Genomic DNA, 19,037 nt, shown 5'->3' on the forward strand with positions numbered 1-19,037 from the left:
TGCCTCTGCATCCAAGCAGCGCAGAACACGTTGGCTGGTGCTCCCCGGACCAGGAGGAGACTCAGTCACTCCCGTCCCCTCCGCCTCACTCTGGCTGGCCCTGGAGCCTTCCGGCACCCTCCCAGGCACTGCTTCCTGCTCCAGCAGCCCCAGCCCCAGCCCTGGTAACCCCCCTCCCACAAATCCCTCCCAGTCCCCTCCAGCTTCCCCCTCCCCCAAATCCAGCACGCCCCTCCCCCCACTTCCCCCCTCTGCCCCCCGTCACCTCCAGCTCAGACAGGCACAGCCGCTCCACCCCCTCCATTGCCACCCCCCAGCATCCAGGCTCTCCCCCGCCCAGCGCCTCCAGGCCATGCACTGCCCTCACTACAGACTAATCCCCCCACCCCCCGTTTGGGCCATTCCCACCGAATCGGTTGCAGCAGGGCCCTCCTCAGGATGGACCTTGTTTGCACAGGGGCCCTTGCTGACCAATGAGGGGTGGGGGCCGGGAAGAGAGCACAGCTCGCGGACTCAGATTTTACTGCCAGGCGCCGAGAGGCAGCGCTTGTTCTGCAGACCAGACATGCACACCCGACCCTGCCTCTGGCTGCGGTGGGGGGACACAGATGGGCCATGTGTGTGAATCCTCCTGGCAGCGCTGGCCGGTTACAACATAGTCTCGTAGTTGGCAAAGCGCCTCTGATGGCTCAGAGCTAGGAGTGTCCAGAGGATCATGGCCAGCGTGAGGCAGGCGGTGACCACGGCCACTGCCCACAGGTCCCACTGCAGCCCTTTCGCCCAGCCGGGAGCCTCCAAGGGGATCGTGTTGGTGAGGTTGAGCATGTAGCCCAGGCTCCAGCCCACATCCGCCTTAGCCACCTGCGAGGAGGGAGAGAAAGAGACGCGTTATGGATGGACAAAGGCTGGCTCCCAGGCAGGCATTGCTGGGCGGGGGAGGAACAGAATCAGAGCCTTCTTCCATGAATTGCAGCAATACAGAGCGCATTGGTTATTAGTCAGTACTCATTCTATGGGTCCCCAACCCCGGAGCCCCAGAACCCACCCCCGAGCCCTCGCCCAGCCCTGAAGCCTGTCCTGCGGCCTTTGCCCAAACCCAGAGCCCACCCATGAGCCCTCATCTGGCCTGGAGCCCACCCCGAAGCCATCGTCCGGCCCCAGAACCAGCCCCGGAGCCCTCACCCAGCCCCGAACACTCGCTCGGCCCTGGAGCCATTGCCTGACCCCGGAACCCACCTCAGAGCTTGCCCTGGAGCCTTCACCCGGCCCCAGAAACCACCTCAAAGTCCTTGCCAAACCCAGAGTCCTCTCCTGTCCCTGGAACCTGCCCTGCGGCCCTCGCCCGGCCCCAGAACCCGCCCCCACTCTCCAATGCTGTGGAATTGTGCTCTGAAATCGAAACTCGCAACTTTAACAACTAAAAGACGTTTGTCGCCCCCACAGTTGGAAGAAAACTGTGAGGCGTGTAACTGATGGTGGCTTTGAGCCCGCACACAGCCCACGATAACAGCTATGAGCCATGAATTGCCTCGTTCTTCTCAAGGAGGTTGTTCATTCTGAAACCTAAGGGTGGCACATTAAACGTCAGCAATTTCACCGTGGAGCATTTCAAGAAGCACCCAGCTAATGTGCTTCTCCTACAACACCCACGCCTCTCCCGCAGCCTCTGCTGCCGTGTGAAAACTCCCGCCCCGCCTGGCAGCTTCGAATGCAGCGCTGCCCTGGCCGGGCCAAACTGCGTGGCTCACTGAAAATGGAGCCAGCATCAAAGAAATGGAATGGAATCTAAACAGAGCCGGGGGGCGGGACTGAGTTACTGATTCTCAGCCTTCATTCGTACTGTCTCCAGGAAGCTGTCTCAGAACAGAGCACAGGACGTGCCAGACTGGATCAGCGTCAACGTCCACGTGGCCCAGTACTCTGTCTCCAGCAGTGGCCAGCACCCGACGGATCAGAGGAAGGGACAAGAGCCTGGCAGTAGGCAGCTGTGGGATATTGTGCCCTTTCCTCCAACACACACACAGTTCATCCTAGTCTCTAATCTGCCTGCAGGGAGGTTGCTGAACACCCCTTCCCTGCACTCGTTCATCGGGGCTGGGTTACTAACCCGATGGACAGTGCTCCTCCCATCAGCAGGGTCTTCAATCCAGACCGGCACGACTTGGAGTCCTGCAACCTGACTGCCTTGCGTCCTCGTGTGTTAATCTCACCCACCCCACGGCTGGATTTACGGGAAAGCGAGCGTAACTGAGGGACAGGCGCTGGGCTGCTGCACCAGACTGCACAAACAAGCTCCCATTGACGGGACAAACCTGCACTGGCTGCAGGGGAATTGGGGCAGGCAGAGTCACTCAAGTGCCCTTTTCAGTTCCTAATTTTTTTGGCTATGGGGAGAGAGACAGACCCAAAATGCCACTTCTTTCCAGACTGACACCATTGCATTTGGATTGTGCAATGTAGCGGGTCAGCCACTAGATGGCAGCAGTGCTGCAGTCCAGAGAACCCCAGCAGGCCACACTGCCCCAGTGGGAGTGAGGAAGGCGAGAACCTCTCCAGACTGTCCCTTTCCGGGGCCTGACCTGTCCTGCGTGCCCCAGGTTCCACCTCGCTGAAAAGCGACGGGTTTACAGAGTCAGACGCAGAAGCGTTCTGGCCACGGCTACCAAACCGTGGCTTCCTGTCTCATTTTGACGGCATCGTTCCAAAAGCAATCGGCCGGGATCTCGCGCTCAGACCTGCCCCTCCGTGCAGCCTGCAGAGCAGTGTGAACAAGTCCTGCCGTGGGACACGGTAGTTCGCACTGACTTCGCGAGTGCTTTTCAGGCAGCCTGTGGTGGAGCTGGGCAACCAGCTAGATACGCTGACCTCTGCGCACCCTGCCCCTGGCTGAGACCCACCGAGCTCTGCCATCGCCCACTCCTGGTGGGCTGGAGGAGCGGGGTGAAGACTGCACCCACCGGACCTTTGTCTCCACTTCCCCCATCTGAGCGCTGATGGAGCAGATGTCCCGCAGGGGCAGGGAGGGGGCGGCGGCAGGCTGGGGACAGAGCCGTTTCAGGGGCGCGTGACCCAGGCAGCGCGCGGTGGAGCGTGCCAGGGAAACGTCCTACCTGCTTGCGGAAGTGGATGTTGCTCCATGTCTGGCTGTCAAAGGAGTAGCCCTGCACCAGGAGGGTGAGGATGTAGACGCTGGCAGCGCAGTAATCCCGCAGGTGCGTCTTGTTCACCCCAGGAAACGTCTCCTCCACCTAGGGACATGCAGCAGGAGGGGGGTTGGCTCAGGGCAACCCTGTCGTTCCCGTGTCGGGAGCCTGCCCCTCGGTACCGTTACTCTAGCGAGTCACACGTCAGCGAGGCGCCGTGCCCCACCGGCCCTACCCACACACCTGCTAGTTCAGCCCCACGCCAGGCTCACAGCAGAGGCAGCCAGAATGCTCTAGACTCCAGTGGGGACAGATTTCAGTCACTGCCAGATCCAGGCTGGGGATTTCAGCAGGGGCAGCGCACGCACTGATCCCTAGGCATGCAGCCTGCCACCCTCGCAGCTCCACCCTGCACTCACTGGAAGGAGCCTCTGCTCTGCCCGCTGGCAAAACTGGCCGAGGCCCTCAGGCCTTGGGGCCCGGCAGAGTCTCCCCGTGGGAGGGCAGGGGAATGATCTGCTACCCAGGTTGTGTGTGAGGAGAAGCGCCAGGCCACAGGGCTTCTCCAGGGGAGGTCTCTCCTAGGGCTTGCTTACCCTCGCAGCTTCCAGCCACCAGCAGACAAATCTCTGCGGCAGTATCTCAGATCCCTTCACAACACAGAGACTCAGAGGGGCCTGCCCTCCTCCTTCCCCCAGCCCCCCACAGACCCTGCGCTACGGCATTGGGTCACCCACACAAGTAACCAGGCTCACGGAACGAGTCAAGGTGGAAAGTGGCTCCTTTTATGAAGCCAGCACAGTCACTGCCGGCGCCAGCTCTGTGGCCGTTGGCTTTCTGTCTCCTCTCCTTGCTATAGAAAGGGCTTTGCAATTTCCTCTCCTCTTGCTCTCTGCAGCTCCCGCTGCTCCGTCTTCTCCTGCCCTCCTCTCAGCTCACTGTCCCCCAGCAGCAAATCTGAGCAGGCTGAATTTACACCTGCGCCAGACAGTGCAAGAGGCACTGAGAGGAGCCGGGGTTTAAGCCTCTGGAAACCTAGTGAGAGGCATGACTGCTTGGAGAGGGAGAAATAATTCACCACTGCAGCAGGCGCAGGTGCACACACCATCGGGACATGCTCTGCAGACCACTGGTGAGCAACACGCCAGCTGGACTTCAGCAAACCCAGTGCTTGGGGTGAGAAATGCCAGCCCAATCTGGAAACCAGAAGCCTGCAGATTTGTCTCCCATCTTTCTGCCCAAGCGAAAGCTCCCACTGCCTTGCAGAATACTCCTGTGCTTGGGAGGGGTTACCCCAGTGCAAGGAGAACCCCAGCCTGCTAACGGTACCCTGGAGCATCTAGCTACCCTATTCAGGCCTGACACGACACCGCTGGCGACTGCTAATGGGGGTCTCACCTCCTTCCAGCTTTTAGCACAGAAGCGCTCGATGGTGGCATTGACGTCACCCAGGGGCTGCCCGCCCGTCAGGTTCAGAAAGTGGAAGATGGAAAAAAATCCGGAAAAGGCCTTGGGATGTTTAAAACAAGAAACAAAGTGGGTTAACCAAGAAGCCAGCCCTCGGCGACCCTGTACCGCAGGCTCCCTAAGCCAGCTTCCAGCTCTCCCAACCAAAAGGAGGCAGCAACAGAAAGTGATGCAGGGTGTCTGGGGGATTCTCCCACCCTCCTCTGGCCATGCAAATAGTGCCAGTGATGCAGAGCGATGGACCTGGGGACTCTCCAGCCCCAGCTGGCAGGTAACTAGCTGGGGATCTGAACACACTAGCTGAACCACTGTCCGGCTGTCCCAGGTAAACATGCTGTTCTCACCAAGAGCTGCTGGGCAGAGAGGACAGCGCAAGCTTCCTAGGGTCTCGCTTTGTGATTCTCTTGAGCTCAGAGAACTGAGCCCAGAGAACCCCACGAGTTCTCCAATTCTTTCAGCGGGTTCTCTTGCAACACCCAGAGCTGTAGGTAAAATCTAATGACAGGGGTTACGTGCATGCGATGCAGCCTCCACCTCACACAGGCAGTGCTGGACTAGAATCCAACGGGTGCGTGGGTGGGCAAGAGGAGAAATGGGCATGTGTCTGTCCAGCTCTTCCAGAATCTCTGAACAGCTCATGCTGCACGGGTCTGATCTGGGAGTGGGAGCTGGTGAGCGGGGCAGGAGGGGTTCAGCTGAGAGCAGGCAGGGACAGAGGCACCAAGCCACCGAGACGCCGAGCAGAGGGAACACTGGCATCCGGAAACACGCACTAGCCTCTCCCTAGGGGAGACCTGCAGATCAGAGAGGTTTGGGACTGGCGTGGAAGGGGGCAGTGGAGCCTGGCTTTCACGCACAGCAGCGTTCACACCGGGGGAGGGAGGGCTATTGGTCCACACCCTCTGGGTGGGAGCCATGTGAGCACCGTGCTTGGAAGCCTCCCAACAAGAGGGGCGCTGGGCCGTCGCTCAGGACAGGCGCCAGGCCAGAAACGTCCCTGGGACCTGCCTAGCCACACGCCCACACCACGTCTGGGTGGCACCAATGCTGCAAAGCGGGAGCCGCTTCCTTGCCTAGATGGGACCCATCACACGGTGGGAACTGAAACGGAGCTGGCTCAGGGGACACCGGCTGCAGGTTAAGAGACGATTCCTCATCAATGTAAGCTAAACTGAAAACCAGCCTGGTTTACCCACAGGGGATGCCGGAGGAGGGACCGGGGCTTAGGCAGGTTTACCCACACTAGCCTGGCTACAAACAGCAGTGTAGACGCAGCAGTGGGGTCCAGCGCAGGCCAGCAGCACAGACCCCAGGACCCTCATCTCCATTAGCACTAAGAGGAATTTCCCCAGGCAGCACCCTCCCCCAGGGTATCCGGGGCCCGCAGCCAGCATGAAGACTCAGAACATGGCTCCCGCCCTGCGGTAGCCGGCTAGAAGGGATGGGAACGCGCCCTTACAAAGAACTGCCCGTGCGCCGGCGGCTGGTAGACCCCGTTGAACCCGCACGTCCTGTTGGCCCCACAGGCTGTGAAGTTGAAGAGTTTCTGGACGGCGCTCCTGCACTCCGCTGGGGTCCCTGTGCCCCTCACCGAGAGGGTCTGACTGGGGCCGTGTGTAGCCGGCGCTGGGACGCAGGGACTGTCATACAGGGCAGCGGCGGTGATGTTCTCCTGGTAGCCACGCGGGTAGCACGGGTGGGATATCTGCTGAGAGGTGAGGTTCTCCTAGAGGGAGGGGAACCCATTAGCAGCGCTCAGGCTTGGGAAAACAGCCAACCCCCTTCCCCCTCACCTCACACACCAGCCAGACCTGTTAGTCTGGGACATCCCACAGAGGAGAAAGCAGAGGCTAGCGCCAAGGTGCTGCCTGTCCCTAGGTGCTCTGGCTTTTCTCCTGAATCCTGCTGGGGGGAACGTTCCCTTCCCGTTCTGGGCCCATTCAGAGCTGTGATCTCCCCTCCCGCAAGAGCACTATGCGGCTGCAGGAATTAGACTGTTGGATGAGGAGGAAAGAAATCAAGAAGGGTCTGAACAGCACCCCCTGCTCCGCTCTGCCCCTGTGGGTCTACGCACAGCAGGAGGAGGGCTGGCTTGGAACAGCCCCTCGACATGAATGCGCTGCATTCCTCCCCTTCTGCACCCACACAATCACTGCCCTGCACACCCCGGCCTGGCTCCGTGAGGAGACTGGGAAAGGCCGGGGCAGAGTTCCTGTGGTACTCTATGGGTGACCATGCAGCTTCAGGACCATCCAGACACTCCTCAACGGAGCGAGCAGCGCGGATCCTAAGGCAGGGGCAGCGCTGGCTTTGCCATGGATCCCGCGGTCTGTATGTGTGCAGTTGAATGGGCAGTCTCATGCAGGCGCCTCTGTCCTGTCAGGTCACTTAGTGCTAGAGTCGCTGACTCAAAGGGGGCAGCAGGGGGAGAAGGCGGAAGAGCCAAAAGCCAAGGGCAGGCCCGGATCCATTCAAACAGTATTCTGCACACTCCGACATTTTGCCCAGTGTTTCTCATGGTTTCTTCACCCAACTTGTCAGAGGAACAGAAGCCAGCAAGCCAGGCACAGCTCGTGGGCTGGCTGCGTCAGATAAAACCCACCAGCCGCAGAATTTCAGCATCACCTCAGCTGGCCGCATCCCACACAGACTCTGCCGCACCTTCCTGAAAGCGAGGGCCTGCTGGCAGTATCTCCTGCCGAGGCTCTAACCCAGCCCCTTCAGGGGTCCCCTGCAAGGCCTTTGGCTGCCGGCTGCTAAAAGCCCCTGCTCAGGCCCTCCCCGATCCGCTGTCTGTCCCCTGACCGAGCAGGCTTCCTCTTACAGGAAACGCTGCCGCTGAGCGGCCACAGGAGCTGTGGGCAGCCGGAGGCCAGACTAGATCACAATGATCCCTTCCGACCTCACAGACTGTCAGCTTCTGCTGCGCAACCGAAGCCGTGCCACGGGGCGCTGGGTCCCATGCACACGCCCCAGGGCCAGTCTCCAGTTACAGAGAGCCGCTGGTACAGACCGAAAGGACATCTAGTCTCCCTGCGCCTCTCCCCCATGCAGCGAGCCCGGCACAGGCTCCACGCGCCCTGCGGCCCGCAGACACTGCCTTGGAAGTTAAACCCCGCAGGGCCATACAGAGCCTGCCCCGCTGATGTTATCCACGGAGCTGGGTACAGCTCAGAGCTGCACACAAATCCCTGCCTAGAGTAAAGCGCCACGAGGACTCAAGCTCAGATCCCACCTCAGCCACTGGCTCCTCCAGGAGCGTAGGAGAAGCCGCTGGGAGCCGACACTCACACACAGCCCCTATGTTTGGGGCCCAACCTGAACCACCCTCCAGCCAGGCCTGCAGAGATGCCTGGCGCCCCCAGTCCTAGCTGAAGTCCAAGGGAGATGCAGGTGCCACTCATCTCTGAAAACGAGGCCAGAGGCACCTCCGGCTGGGTACTGCAAATCAGAGGGAATGTCTTCAGCTCTGCCCTTCCTCTCAACCTGTGTCCCTGCTGCATGCACAGGGCTCACACGTCCCTGCCCCGCGGGGAGCAAAGGGGAAAGCAGCCGACCGGCACAGCTGGGATTCTATGAAGGGCCAAGTTCTGACGAGGTTTGCTGGACTGCCGGCCAGCGGTGCCGTAGCCCTAACGGCCACGTGCAACCCATTGCAATCAGGGAGCCCACAGGGGTGGGGACGAGGGAATGGGCAGGTTAAGCAGAATACCTCTCTGAGGGAGGCCATCAGCTTCTTCAAGGCTTGGCTTGCTCCGTAGCAGAGGTAGCTGTGGGTGTAAACCGAGTAGTTGGTCCCATACAGCCTGAAGAGGACTTCAGTGTGGTTGTCCTCAATGGCACGACCGGGGTGAAAGGTTATTTGGGTCGAGGCTCCTCCGAGGTCCAGCGCTCCCACAACCTCAGCTGCCTCTGGGTGTATCCAGTGCCCTGTGAAGGAGAACTGCCCCCACCACAGGAGGAGTTAATTCACCACCGGCTCATGGATCTACGAACAGCAGCCGGGGAGAAGCGGGGGAGGCAGCATCACAGACTGAGCAAGGGAGTGTGTGTGTGTGAACAGGGTCCATGACTCTTGCGCTAGGATGGGGGGCCTGGGAGACCAGCTCCCATTCAGGGGGTCTTTTCCGCCAGGTATCTAGACTTCCTGTCTCATCCAAAGCAGACGGCTGGCATGGGACAAGGCCTCCTCCAGCCCCTCTCGCCATGGAAGTGCTGCTGACTGCAGCTGAAGCTACTGGAAGGATTCCCCAACAGGGAGAGACACCAGCGCGCCCCCAGGAAAAGAACCACCAGCTCTTCTTGCGAGGGATTTGGTCCCATGTCAGGGGTGTCAGGGACCCAAATTCCAGCTTCCAGAGCCCTGGATCCACCCCCTCCCCCCACAGCTGAGATGATAAGAGCCAGAGAAGGGAGCAGGTCAGGGGAATGAGCAGGGCTTCCCAGAGCCATCGTGTTGGCTCCGCATTGGACCCATTTCCCCTAGAAAAGGAGCAGCCCAGCCCGGCCAAGGTTATTCCTTCCCCTTTCCCTGTCTGGCTGACCTTGACGAGCGTCTCCAGCAGGTAGTTGATCGTGATCCAGCCAAAGGATCCTTCCTCATTCCCAGTGAGGATCCGAGCACCACGGAAATCTACAGGGTACTGCCGGATGGTCTTGGAGACCTCTGCAAAGAGCTGGTCGGCTTTTGTGCTGTTCTGCTCCCTGTGAATGGGAAGGCGAGAGATTCCACTGGGCCGCTGATGGATATGGCGCGGCATGGCACGAATCTAATCCCATCCCAGAGGCATAATAAAAAACCCTAAATGTGAGCCTCGTCCCGATAAGTGCGAATTGGGGGAGTGAAGGGACACGCCACCAACTCCGCAGCCAGCTCTGCCAGGAACAGAACAGGAACGTGGCTGATGCTTAATGACAGGTTTCTAGCGCTTACACTGAAAACGTCCACGGCATCTCCTCCCATCGCCCCGGTGAGAAGAGCCCTACAAGCACCTAGACAGGCTGATTCTGACAGACCCCCAGCACATGTATCGGTGCTTACACACCTCTGGCAGGCAGCCCACGCGGGGGTGAGGGAAGGCAGCAGGGGCACAGGCTGCAGGAGGGTGAGTTTAGCAGTGGGAAATGTTCCCATCTGTGCAGGGCAGTGGGCTGGGAGCTAAAGACTCCGCAGACAGAGCTGCGGTGCGTGACCTGGGCGGGGCGAGGCGCTAGGTCGGCCCTGCAGGGTTTGAACTTGTGCTGAACCTCAGGCTCAGCCCCCCAAGCCATTGCTGCTGTCACCAGTCAGCCCCGCAGGAGGCCCGTGCGGCTGTCACTAGAGAGCAGGCCTGTGCGCCGGGGGGAACCGGCCTCTCCCTGTGCGGAGCTGCCGTCCTCAGTCACGCCGGGTACCTCAGCAGCCGCATGCCCGCGGTAGCGCCGAGGTAGGTGGGCGTTTCTCTCTGGCGCTCGGCGGGGATGATCGTCATGGCCTTGTCCAGACAGGCCGTCAGGCTGGCTCCGGCCTTAGCGGGGTCGTCAGCATAACTGGAGATCCCAGGTCCTGGAACAAAGCACCCGGCCCAGTGAGAGCCAGATGGAGCCAGAGCCGTGAGCCAGCGACTGGAAACGCTCCCGGAGCCCTGGCCCGGCTCCCTGGGGCTGGAGAGCTCGGAGCGAAGCTCACGTCAGCACGCAGGGAAGAGGAGCAAGGAAACAGCTGCTAGTGCGGGGCTCTGATGCGGGGCAGCGACCAGACACCCGTGACCTGCTGCTGGCTCCCTGGGGGCTGGTCAGTCTTCAAGGGACCGTGCCGGGCTATGTCAATACTAACTCACTGGACCGCACTGCCCACTTGCAGGATGCCCTACGGCCAGAGCCAGGCACCTGCTGACCTGCAGCGGGGCCGGCACCTTCCAGGCACCTCTGCCCATTACACCTGCCTCTGTGCCCAGCTGTGGGGCCCTGTCAGCACCGGGACCACGCGTGGCGAGGTTCAGTTCTCGCGGCGGCCAGTTAATCAATCTCTTCTCTGCAACCCACGGAAAGATGCAAGCCTCCCAGAAGCTCACACTTCTCTCGGGACCAGGCCTGACATGTGGAAGTCATCGCCAGGGTGCACAGAGCACCCAGAGACACAGCCGGGCTGCAGACAGTCCGGGTGCCGCGCCATGCCACCAGTGCCCAGGTCTGGCCTCCCTTGGCCATCCCTCCTCCCTGCTCCAGGGCTTGCCTAAGGCAAAGACATCTGCCAGGGGCCCCGCAGCATTGGAGGCTGCCCCATTGTGCCTCCATGACTGAGCAGCCCCTTTCTGCCTCCTTTAAGCACCGTGCATCCCCCGCACGGCCTGCAAGCTGCCTCCCCCTCTGCAGCGACAGCGCCCAGGCTGGGCCGAGTGGAGGGGCAGGGCAGAGGGATAGTGGAAAGGAAGCTCCAGACACCAGAGTCTGCCAGAAGGGATCATGCTGGAGCTTTGCCGGGGGCCTCCTGTCACCTGGGGCCTGTTGTTGTCCATCCGCTTTCCCAGCTCTCCTCCCTTGCGCGTGCTGTCTCTCACTCCCAGCCTGGGGGAGCATGGAAGGTGTTTCACACAGCACAGGCACAAATCCCTGCCGGGCCCCAAAGCCTTGTCCTGGCCCACACCCAGGTCCCAGAGCGGCATGTTCCCAACCCTCCGCCCCACCCTGGGGAGTTCGGGGTCGCGGGAAGGGCCACAGAAACCAACCCAAATCTCATGCTGAGCCACTGAGACTTGTCATGGTGCCCCTACCTCTGTGTTTCCGGGCAGTGGCCAGGACTGGGTGCAGGTACCAGGGCAGGGGTGTCAGAGGGGTGGGGACACGGTTGTGTCAGCACAGAGAACATTACCTGTATACCCTGCAAAGTCGGGGGTGCGGGCAGTGAAGCGTACAGACCTAGGGAAAGTCGGTGAGGGGCAAAGCAAGGTCTGGGGGGGACTGTCCTCCTGGCCCCTTAGGAAATGACACCCCTACAGCAGAGCATGGTGAGAAAGGCTGTTCCTGCCTGACAGCTGGGCAACAGGACACCCGTCCCTCCTGGGCTTTGCCCACCACCACGACACAGAGCTTGAATGCAGCCAGGCCTTCCCCAAAGCCTGCGGCCGCGTTTGGGCACATCTCGCTCCCCTCTGCATTTTACAGCACAGCTGGGGTCACTCCTGCTCTCTGCCTAGCAGAGTCTAAGGGAGGGGGGAGGTGTCCCGGGCAATGGGGGAGCATCACACTCACTCCTGCCCTGTGGCACCATTTTGGATTTTGCAGGTCTGTCCAGGGCCCAGAGGTGTGGGGACAGTTCAGCCTCCACCTTGCAATCGTGGGTCCATGGCGCTTTATTGCAGGTAACTAACGGAGCAAAGTCCACCTGCAATAAATGAGTGAGTGCCCCACCTAGAACGTCAGTGATTAAATTCTCCCCTGGGGCAACTCACCAGGGATGAATGGGGCCCTGAGAACACAGAGGTGCAGACAGAAGGGTGTAGTGCTAGGTGTCAGGGCTAATCCAAGTGCCTGGCCGTAAACAGCACAGCAACCTTTGCCCCTGGCAGAAGGATTTCCACACACATTTCTCTACACACGAACACACAGCCAAGGGGAGGGCATAAGGGTGAGAGAGAGAGGGAGAGAAACAGCTGACTGACCTTGTACCGTGCAGGCCTCGACCTGGCTCACAATGCCAGTGCTGTTCTCCTTATCCGCCGGCCACTGGTAGATGTAGAGAGCCGTGTGCGAGGAGCCGGCGTCAAACACCATCCCGTACTGGAGGAGGAGTCAGGAGGCGACAGGGGTCAGAGCGCGCGCACGGCAGCACAAGGGTGCTGTATGTGTTCTTAGCTCTTGCGTACAAAGAACCGCACTGTCAGGCTTCAACTTCTAACCTGGCTTTAACCAGGCCTTTGTTTCTTTCCCTTGGGTTTTGCAGTTAGAGAAAGTTACAAGGTGGAAAGGGAAGTGAGCTGTGAAACAGCAAGTCTCACGCCCCTTCAGTGAAATTCAGGAGTTGGGAGACACCCGTGAAATGGCTCAAACCCGTGGACCTGTTCACAGATATTGGAGGCTGGAAAATCAGGAAGTGGTAGTTTTACAACAGTCATCGAAAAGCAGGGATGAAAGAGACAACTAGGAAGGAACGTGAAACCGCGGGAAGAAGAACAGAGGAGAGGAAACATACAAGATGCTCAAGAGTTCTGAAAAGAGAAAGGAGAAATAAAGGTCAAGAGAAACGAATTTAGTCACGCAGCAGAACCACTATAGACAGGATGACACAAAAAAGGCTGGGGGGATGCAAAAGGATGTGGCTTTATTTCTAACGGGCTATCAAAACCCACACAGCTAGCAGAGCTCTTTGTATCATTCACTGCAGACCATATACTCGAGTCTAGCAACTGCACCTACCTTGGTTCTTGCAGGTAGATAAACATCCTTCACTTGGACCAGGATGAGGATGAGGGTAACTATTCCTGAAGCTGCAGCCCCTGCGAGAAGGCACTTGGCATCCCACCTTAACGGGTGCTTTAACATTTCTGCGCCAATCTGTGAGCAAAGCAGAAGCTGTGTCAGGACAAACACCCCCCATCCTCCTGCTTTCCAGCCTGTTCCCAGAATTGTTCCTAGAGATAGTTCAGGACAAGGGTGGCTAAAGCATCCCATTAAGCCTATCACTGCTCCAGTGAGTCTGTTTCCAGCATCACAAGCATATATAATCATAGAATCACAGAATCGTAGGACTGGACGGGACCTCGAAAGGTCATCTAACCCAGTCGCCTGCACTCAAGACAAGACCATCCCTGACAGGTGTCTGTCCAGCCTGCTCTTAACCTCCAATCTCCACAGCCTCCGCAGGCAATGCAGTGCTTACCTACCCTGCCAGTCAGGAAGTCTTTCCTAATGTCCATCCTAAACCGCTCTGGCTGCAATGTTAGCCCATTGCTTCTTGTCCTGGCCTCAGAGGTTAAGGAGAACAATTCTACTCCTGCCTCCTTGTAACAACCTTTGATGGACCTGAATTATGTACCTACATATTATTTGAGCAATTGTACATCTGATGGCACAGAAAACAAGATGACCCTGGCTGTGTGCTTTGGTGCAGAGAGGAGCAGCGTAGTCTCAGAGAGGAAAGAGCTCCCATAACAATAAATAATATAATACACAGGCCCGGCCCGGCCCAGAGAGGCTGCACCGTGATTGCTACTTCTGCTCCATGCCACATGGTGCACAGCGGAGCTCAAGTGGCGTTCGGTCCTTGGCATAACAACTTGAGCAGACCAGCCAATCGCAATGCCACCCCACTCCCACTGTCCACCAATTTCATCATCTCTGGACCCTACTGCAGGTTCTGCTCTCCAGGTATCAGAGAGTCTCCACCCAGCCTGTAGCCCAAAGTCCAAGTGCAAGACCTTGCAACACTTCTAGATTCATTTTCCATGCCATAGCCCTCCCCCTCCCAGACCAGTAGAGCTGATGGGTCTGGTGAGAGAGAGGGCAAACACATGGGATCTTGGGCTATGAGCTGGGGAAGGGATTGATTTTTGTTTAAAATATATTAAATACAGAAAAAGAGAGAGGTTTGTAATGGCATACGTGCAAAGAAAGCATTTGACAACATTCATGACTTAAGACGCACACACAGGCAGTGTGGGGAGAAGGACCCTCATTTTACAAACGGATACAGAGATTAAGCATTCCAGGCCTCAGAAGGAACAGGTGAACCCAGGAGTTCCTGGCTCTCAGTCCTGTGCTCAGGTCAAAGAGTTTTCACATTAAGGATGTCAGGGGCTGTCTGGGTGGGTGAGAGCAGCAAGCTTCGCTTTGCCGTGTGACACTGTTTAGAACTGACTGGATTAATCGACAGCTGGGGGGGCTTTTCTTTTGAGATGTTATGCCCAAAGTAATTTTGTTATTACTCGACCCACTCTGGTCTTTTTGTTCTCTGCCCACGGCAACATGCCAACAGAGCAAAAGGGAGGTAAGGAGAGTACTGGAGAGGGATGTGATCAGGAAGGGAAGAGAGGGAACAAGCAATTACAGATGCATGAAGGGAATATTCATTATCTGAATCCAGAAGAAAATGAAAATGTTTTAGAACCAATTGTCCTTGTTCCTGCCATTTGTTTTCTAATGACCCCGCCTCCTCGCTATCAGCCACACCTCCCATGTCTACACTGCTATTTTTAGCAACTTTTTCCCACTGCCTCCCCCTGCTGGAGCCTTTCGCTCTTGCATGTGGCTATCCACCCCAGTGACAAGTGTGGACGCAGCCTGCTTTCACTGCCGCATGAAGCTACACATGTAGCGCCTGTACCCTACACATCACGGTAAGTGTAGACAAGGCACAAAAGTGGGCGGTTTCCTGGTCCTGCTTGGAGGTAGGAGGCTCTGTGGGGAAGCATGTGATCAGTCAGTCTGAAAAGAGAAAGGAGGGGTAAATTGTGCCTCGCTGCCCCAGGGAGCAGCCTGCTTTGTCTCTCTCTGTTTTAGGTTACTCTATGTTGGCCCTCTGGATTCTAAGAATAAAAGTTGTGCTATTCTGCAACCCTCCAGCAAGAGTATTTGATGTTTTTATTTAACTTCTCTATGTGTTCGCCTTGAACATAACAATGTCGAAGGCCAATTTCTCTTGGGGTAAGAAAGAGCAATCACATAAGATCCCTTCTTCCAAGGCCTTGCATATGAGAAAGTAAACAGATTTCAGATATGGACCTTAGCCAAAATCTTGGGTCCCAAATGTGACTGAATCCCTCTCTCCCACCTTCTGCGTGTCAATTGCCCTTGCAGGGTGTAAGATTTACAGGTCTTACACTTACATCTTCCTCTGTGTTTGTACAGTACCTGGCACAACGCAGCCCCAATCTGGACTGGGCCCTCCTAGCACTACCACAATCCAAATAAATATCCCCCAGACTTTGGGGGAATTCTGATTGCAGTCAGAGCTGTGTGACTCGGTCGTGTCACCAATCCCAGCTGGCAGCATTAGAAAGCCAACATTTACCACACTCATAGCACAGCAGATCCAAACCACTGCAATGGTCTCCCATCTAGTTAGACCCCTGGGCTTCCCGAGTTAAGGCTGAGCAGGAGCTATTGGGAGAAGTCACTTTTTCTCCAGCACCCACTGTGTGTGGGGCCTGGCAGAGGTATCGTACCAACTCACAACCCAGCAGCTTCCGTCAGCCTGACCCAAGCCCACGGGAGTGCCCCGGCGGCATTGCACGGGCCCTGGAGTCCCCAGCCATGGCCAGGAGTGTGAAGTGGCGGCTCAAGTCAACAGGAATGATGTCACTCACTCCCGGGCTGAGCTTGGCCCTTGCTCTGCTGAGGTGCTAGACAGCTGACGTACGTGGGAACAGGGCCGGTCCGAGATGTTTTACCGCCCAAAGAGGGGGAAAAAACCAAAACTGGCCAAACGATAGGGCAGCTCCAGATGTCGGCATCTGCCCTGGTTACCCACCCCAAAGCCAGGCCTTCCTGGGAACGGCAGCTCTCAGTGACGTGTCTGAGCCTGGCCCTGGTCTGAGGTAGGTTTGGCGTGTCCGAATCCTCCTCACCAAACCGACCCCCAGAGCTGGCAGCCGGAGGCAGCGCAAGCACAGGCAGAGTCTCCACGTGCTCCTCCCATCGCCCACCCTGCTAACCTCCCCCAGGAGGAAGTGAGATGCTGTGCAGGGAAACAAACCGGGACCCTGAAAACTCCTCTCCCCGTAACCGGAGCCGGAGCCTCCCTGGGCGCTAACGACGCCCCCTGTGACAGAGGGCAGGGCGTGGGTCGGCGAGCCTGCACACCCGTCAGCGAGAGGCTAAGCAGTGCCCCAGGAGAGGCTGGTGGGTAAGAACCCAACCGGCCCCATCAGCCCCGGGCTGGTAGAAGAGGCACCGGAAGGAGATGCAGGGGAGAGGGCAGGAGGGAGGAACAGGGCTAGCGCAGTCTAGCCGTAAGAAGCCTTAGGGTGGGGAGATCTGTTCCCTTCGGGTCCTGCTGAGAGGGCCTAAACCTCGGCAGTGAGCACAGGAGGCTGTGGTGATACTGGAGAAGGGAACTGAAATAAAGCGTCATGGAGAGCACACCCAGTGGAGTCCATGCAGCTTCTGCTGGGAAGAGGATGGAGGTGGAGACAGGACCCTGTGAAACGCCCAAAGCAAAGATGGCACCAGGAGAAGTGGTGTGGTGCCGTGGCCCAGCAGATCTGGGTTTGGGGTGTGATCTCAGGGAAGGAATCTGCTCCCACCCTGCGTCTGTCTGGTCTGTTCCGATTGTGAGCTCTCTGGGGCATGGATTGTCTGACTGTTTGTACAGCTCCTAGCACAACGGACTCCCTATCCTGGCTAAGGCCTTGAGGTGCTGCTGTGGTACCTACAGATAACAACAAACAACAGCCCTCTCTCCTTCCCACCCCACCCCTAGACATTTACCACTCGGGCAGTGACCTTGCAGGCTAGGAGACGCCTGACTCCAATCTTCGTTAGACAACCTGCAGGATGCTGGAGAGCCGGGGCTGCCTTTCACTGATGCCTCTGAGTGGTCAGAGGAGTTTAGGGTGAGAGGCAGGAGTGTGAACAAGTAGGGGTATGGGCCTCCCAACAATCCTCAGGGGCACAGAACTCCTCCGGGGCCACCGGGGGAGAGTGATTTCCTTCTGGGGCAGGGGCCAGGGCCAGGATGGAGGGAGAGCAAGCTCCTCTCGGGGTGTTGGGGGGGGGGGGGAAGAGCGAGAATGTGCCCCTCCAAAAGGGGTCAAATTTCAGTTCCTGCACACGCCCCTGAGGAGAGGTATAGATAGCGCTTTCCTACGTGGGGGAGTCCGTCTATTATTTCTTGGCAACATGGAACGGCAACGTCTCCGTGTCCTTTCCCTGCACAGCATGGCTTAGCACCCTCGCCCCTTGACCTGTCAACCCTGCATGTGCTGAATAGTTGTTTCTAATGGGTGCTGGGTTCGCCTTCACACTGCTGCTCCTGGAACCAGCTATTTCTTTCAGTCTCTGCACCCGTTGGTCCAAGCAAAGCTGTAAAGTCGCTGTGTGGATTCAGAACCAGAGAGGTCTCCCAAGGCAGCCCCACTTATTTTGAACTTTCAAAGTAGATAGGACAAGGCACTAAATGGTGAATTATCGAAACAACCCTGCACTGGCCCCAAGGAGATAGATGGGATGATCTAAAGAGATCCAGGCTTGAATGTTAAATTTAACATAGGCTAGGTTAAAAGGTGGCAAATTCAAAACAGACAGAAGCAAACACTTCTTCACACAGCTGGCCTGTGGAACTCACTGCCACAGGAAATTGACACGGCCAGGTTCCTTGGATTGTAAGCTCTCTAGGGCAGAGACTGCGTCCTTCTTCTCTATTTCCATAGGGCCAGGCACTCTGGGGCTCCTGGGTGCTAGCACAACTCAGACAACACCACCACACAATTCACAGGGGATCGGCCCTACACAGGCTAACACAACATTCCCGTTACAAGAGCGATGCAGCGCCGGCAGGACAGGACAGGACAGGACAGCCTGGGCGCCCCCGCCGGTCCGGAGACAGGCGGCCCGCTGTGGGGGCCGAGCACCCCGGCTGCCCACACACCCGGCGGGGTCCCGGTCCCGCCCCTCCGCTGGATGCAGCCGGGCCCCGGGCCGAGCCTGTCCGGCCGCCCCCACCCGACGGGGTGTGCGGGAGCCGAAGGGGGCCGGGCCCGCAGCTCGCCCCGCATCGCGCCGGGCTGCCCCGTCTGCTGAGATGCTGGGAAACGAGCGGCCCCAGGCACCGACCTGCCGCGCCGCACGCCTTACCTGCCGGCCACGTGCGACTGCGGAGCCGCCGCCTCGCCTCGCCTCGCCTCGCCTCCCGCGGGGATCCGCAGCGCCGCCGCCGGCCCCGCTCACCCGGCCCGGCCCGGCCCGGCCCGCCAGGGGCCCGCTGGAAATCTGCTGCAGCTCCGCTCCGCGCCGGGCCCGGCCCCCAGACAGCGGCGGCGGCTCCGAGCGGGCCTGGGCGGGGCAGGCGGCTTTGCGGACCGCCGAGGAGCGAGGGCTGGCCCGGCCCCGGCCCCCCTCCCTCGACCCGGCTCTGCTCCGCCGCTGCTTCCTGCCCTGCCGAAGCAAAGCGAAAGCGGAGCCGCTGCCAAGAGTCAGCCCCTGCCCGGGTTTCCGGGTCCAAACATCTGCACGGCCGGTTTTAGCCCGAGTCCATTGCCCCGGCCTGTGAGATGCAGCGCCGAGGGTTTTTCTGTGCAGTGTAAACGTGCCTGACCCGAGCCGCCAAGTTCTCTGCTCTTTTCCGCCTTCCCTTCCCCTCCCCCGCTCCTCCTTTTGTAACCATTGTCTAACAGTGAACAGAGCGTCCTCACTGGCAGAGAGCAGCGCAACGTTTGGGCCAAACGTCCTGGAGTTCGGTGCTGATGGTTCACTGGACAGCCTCAGAGAAACTCCCCAGCAAACACCCAGACC

General features: G+C 58.6%; 1 protein-coding gene across 1 annotated transcript; it reads right to left on the bottom strand.

Annotated features, from left to right (window-relative positions):
• Positions 1–406: 406 nt before the first annotated feature.
• Positions 407–18,474, bottom strand: LOC137162014 (ectonucleoside triphosphate diphosphohydrolase 8-like). The gene is made up of 10 exons (XM_067561569.1): positions 18,381–18,474; positions 13,005–13,142; positions 12,251–12,368; positions 10,005–10,155; positions 9,155–9,314; positions 8,323–8,553; positions 6,070–6,336; positions 4,542–4,652; positions 3,111–3,248; positions 407–861 (listed from the first exon to the last, which is right to left on the bottom strand). Exons 2-10 carry the CDS (start codon positions 13,128–13,130, stop codon positions 649–651), a joined length of 1,515 nt encoding a protein of 504 aa, XP_067417670.1. The 5' UTR covers positions 13,131–13,142; positions 18,381–18,474; the 3' UTR covers positions 407–648.
• Positions 18,475–19,037: the final 563 nt, after the last annotated feature.

This window comes from Emydura macquarii, unplaced genomic scaffold (assembly GCF_026122565.2).
Source record: "Emydura macquarii macquarii isolate MOO-44397 ecotype Brisbane River unplaced genomic scaffold, CSIRO-AGI_Emac_v2 contig_2417, whole genome shotgun sequence".
Lineage (NCBI taxonomy): Eukaryota > Metazoa > Chordata > Testudines > Chelidae > Emydura > Emydura macquarii.

What these genes read in the sequence shown, in the direction of transcription:
- LOC137162014 (XM_067561569.1), bottom strand. Translation starts at nt 13,130, where the DNA reads ATGTTAAAGCACCCGTTAAGGTGGGATGCCAAGTGCCTTCTCGCAGGG. An exon ending in ATCTACCTGCAAGAACCAAG is followed by an intron (nt 12,369 to 13,004) that starts GTAGGTGCAGTT and finishes CTCCTCCTCCAG; the next exon opens with TACGGGATGGTGTTTGACGC. An exon ending in GCGGGCATGCGGCTGCTGAG is followed by an intron (nt 9,315 to 10,004) that starts GTACCCGGCGTG and finishes TCCCATTCACAG; the next exon opens with GGAGCAGAACAGCACAAAAG.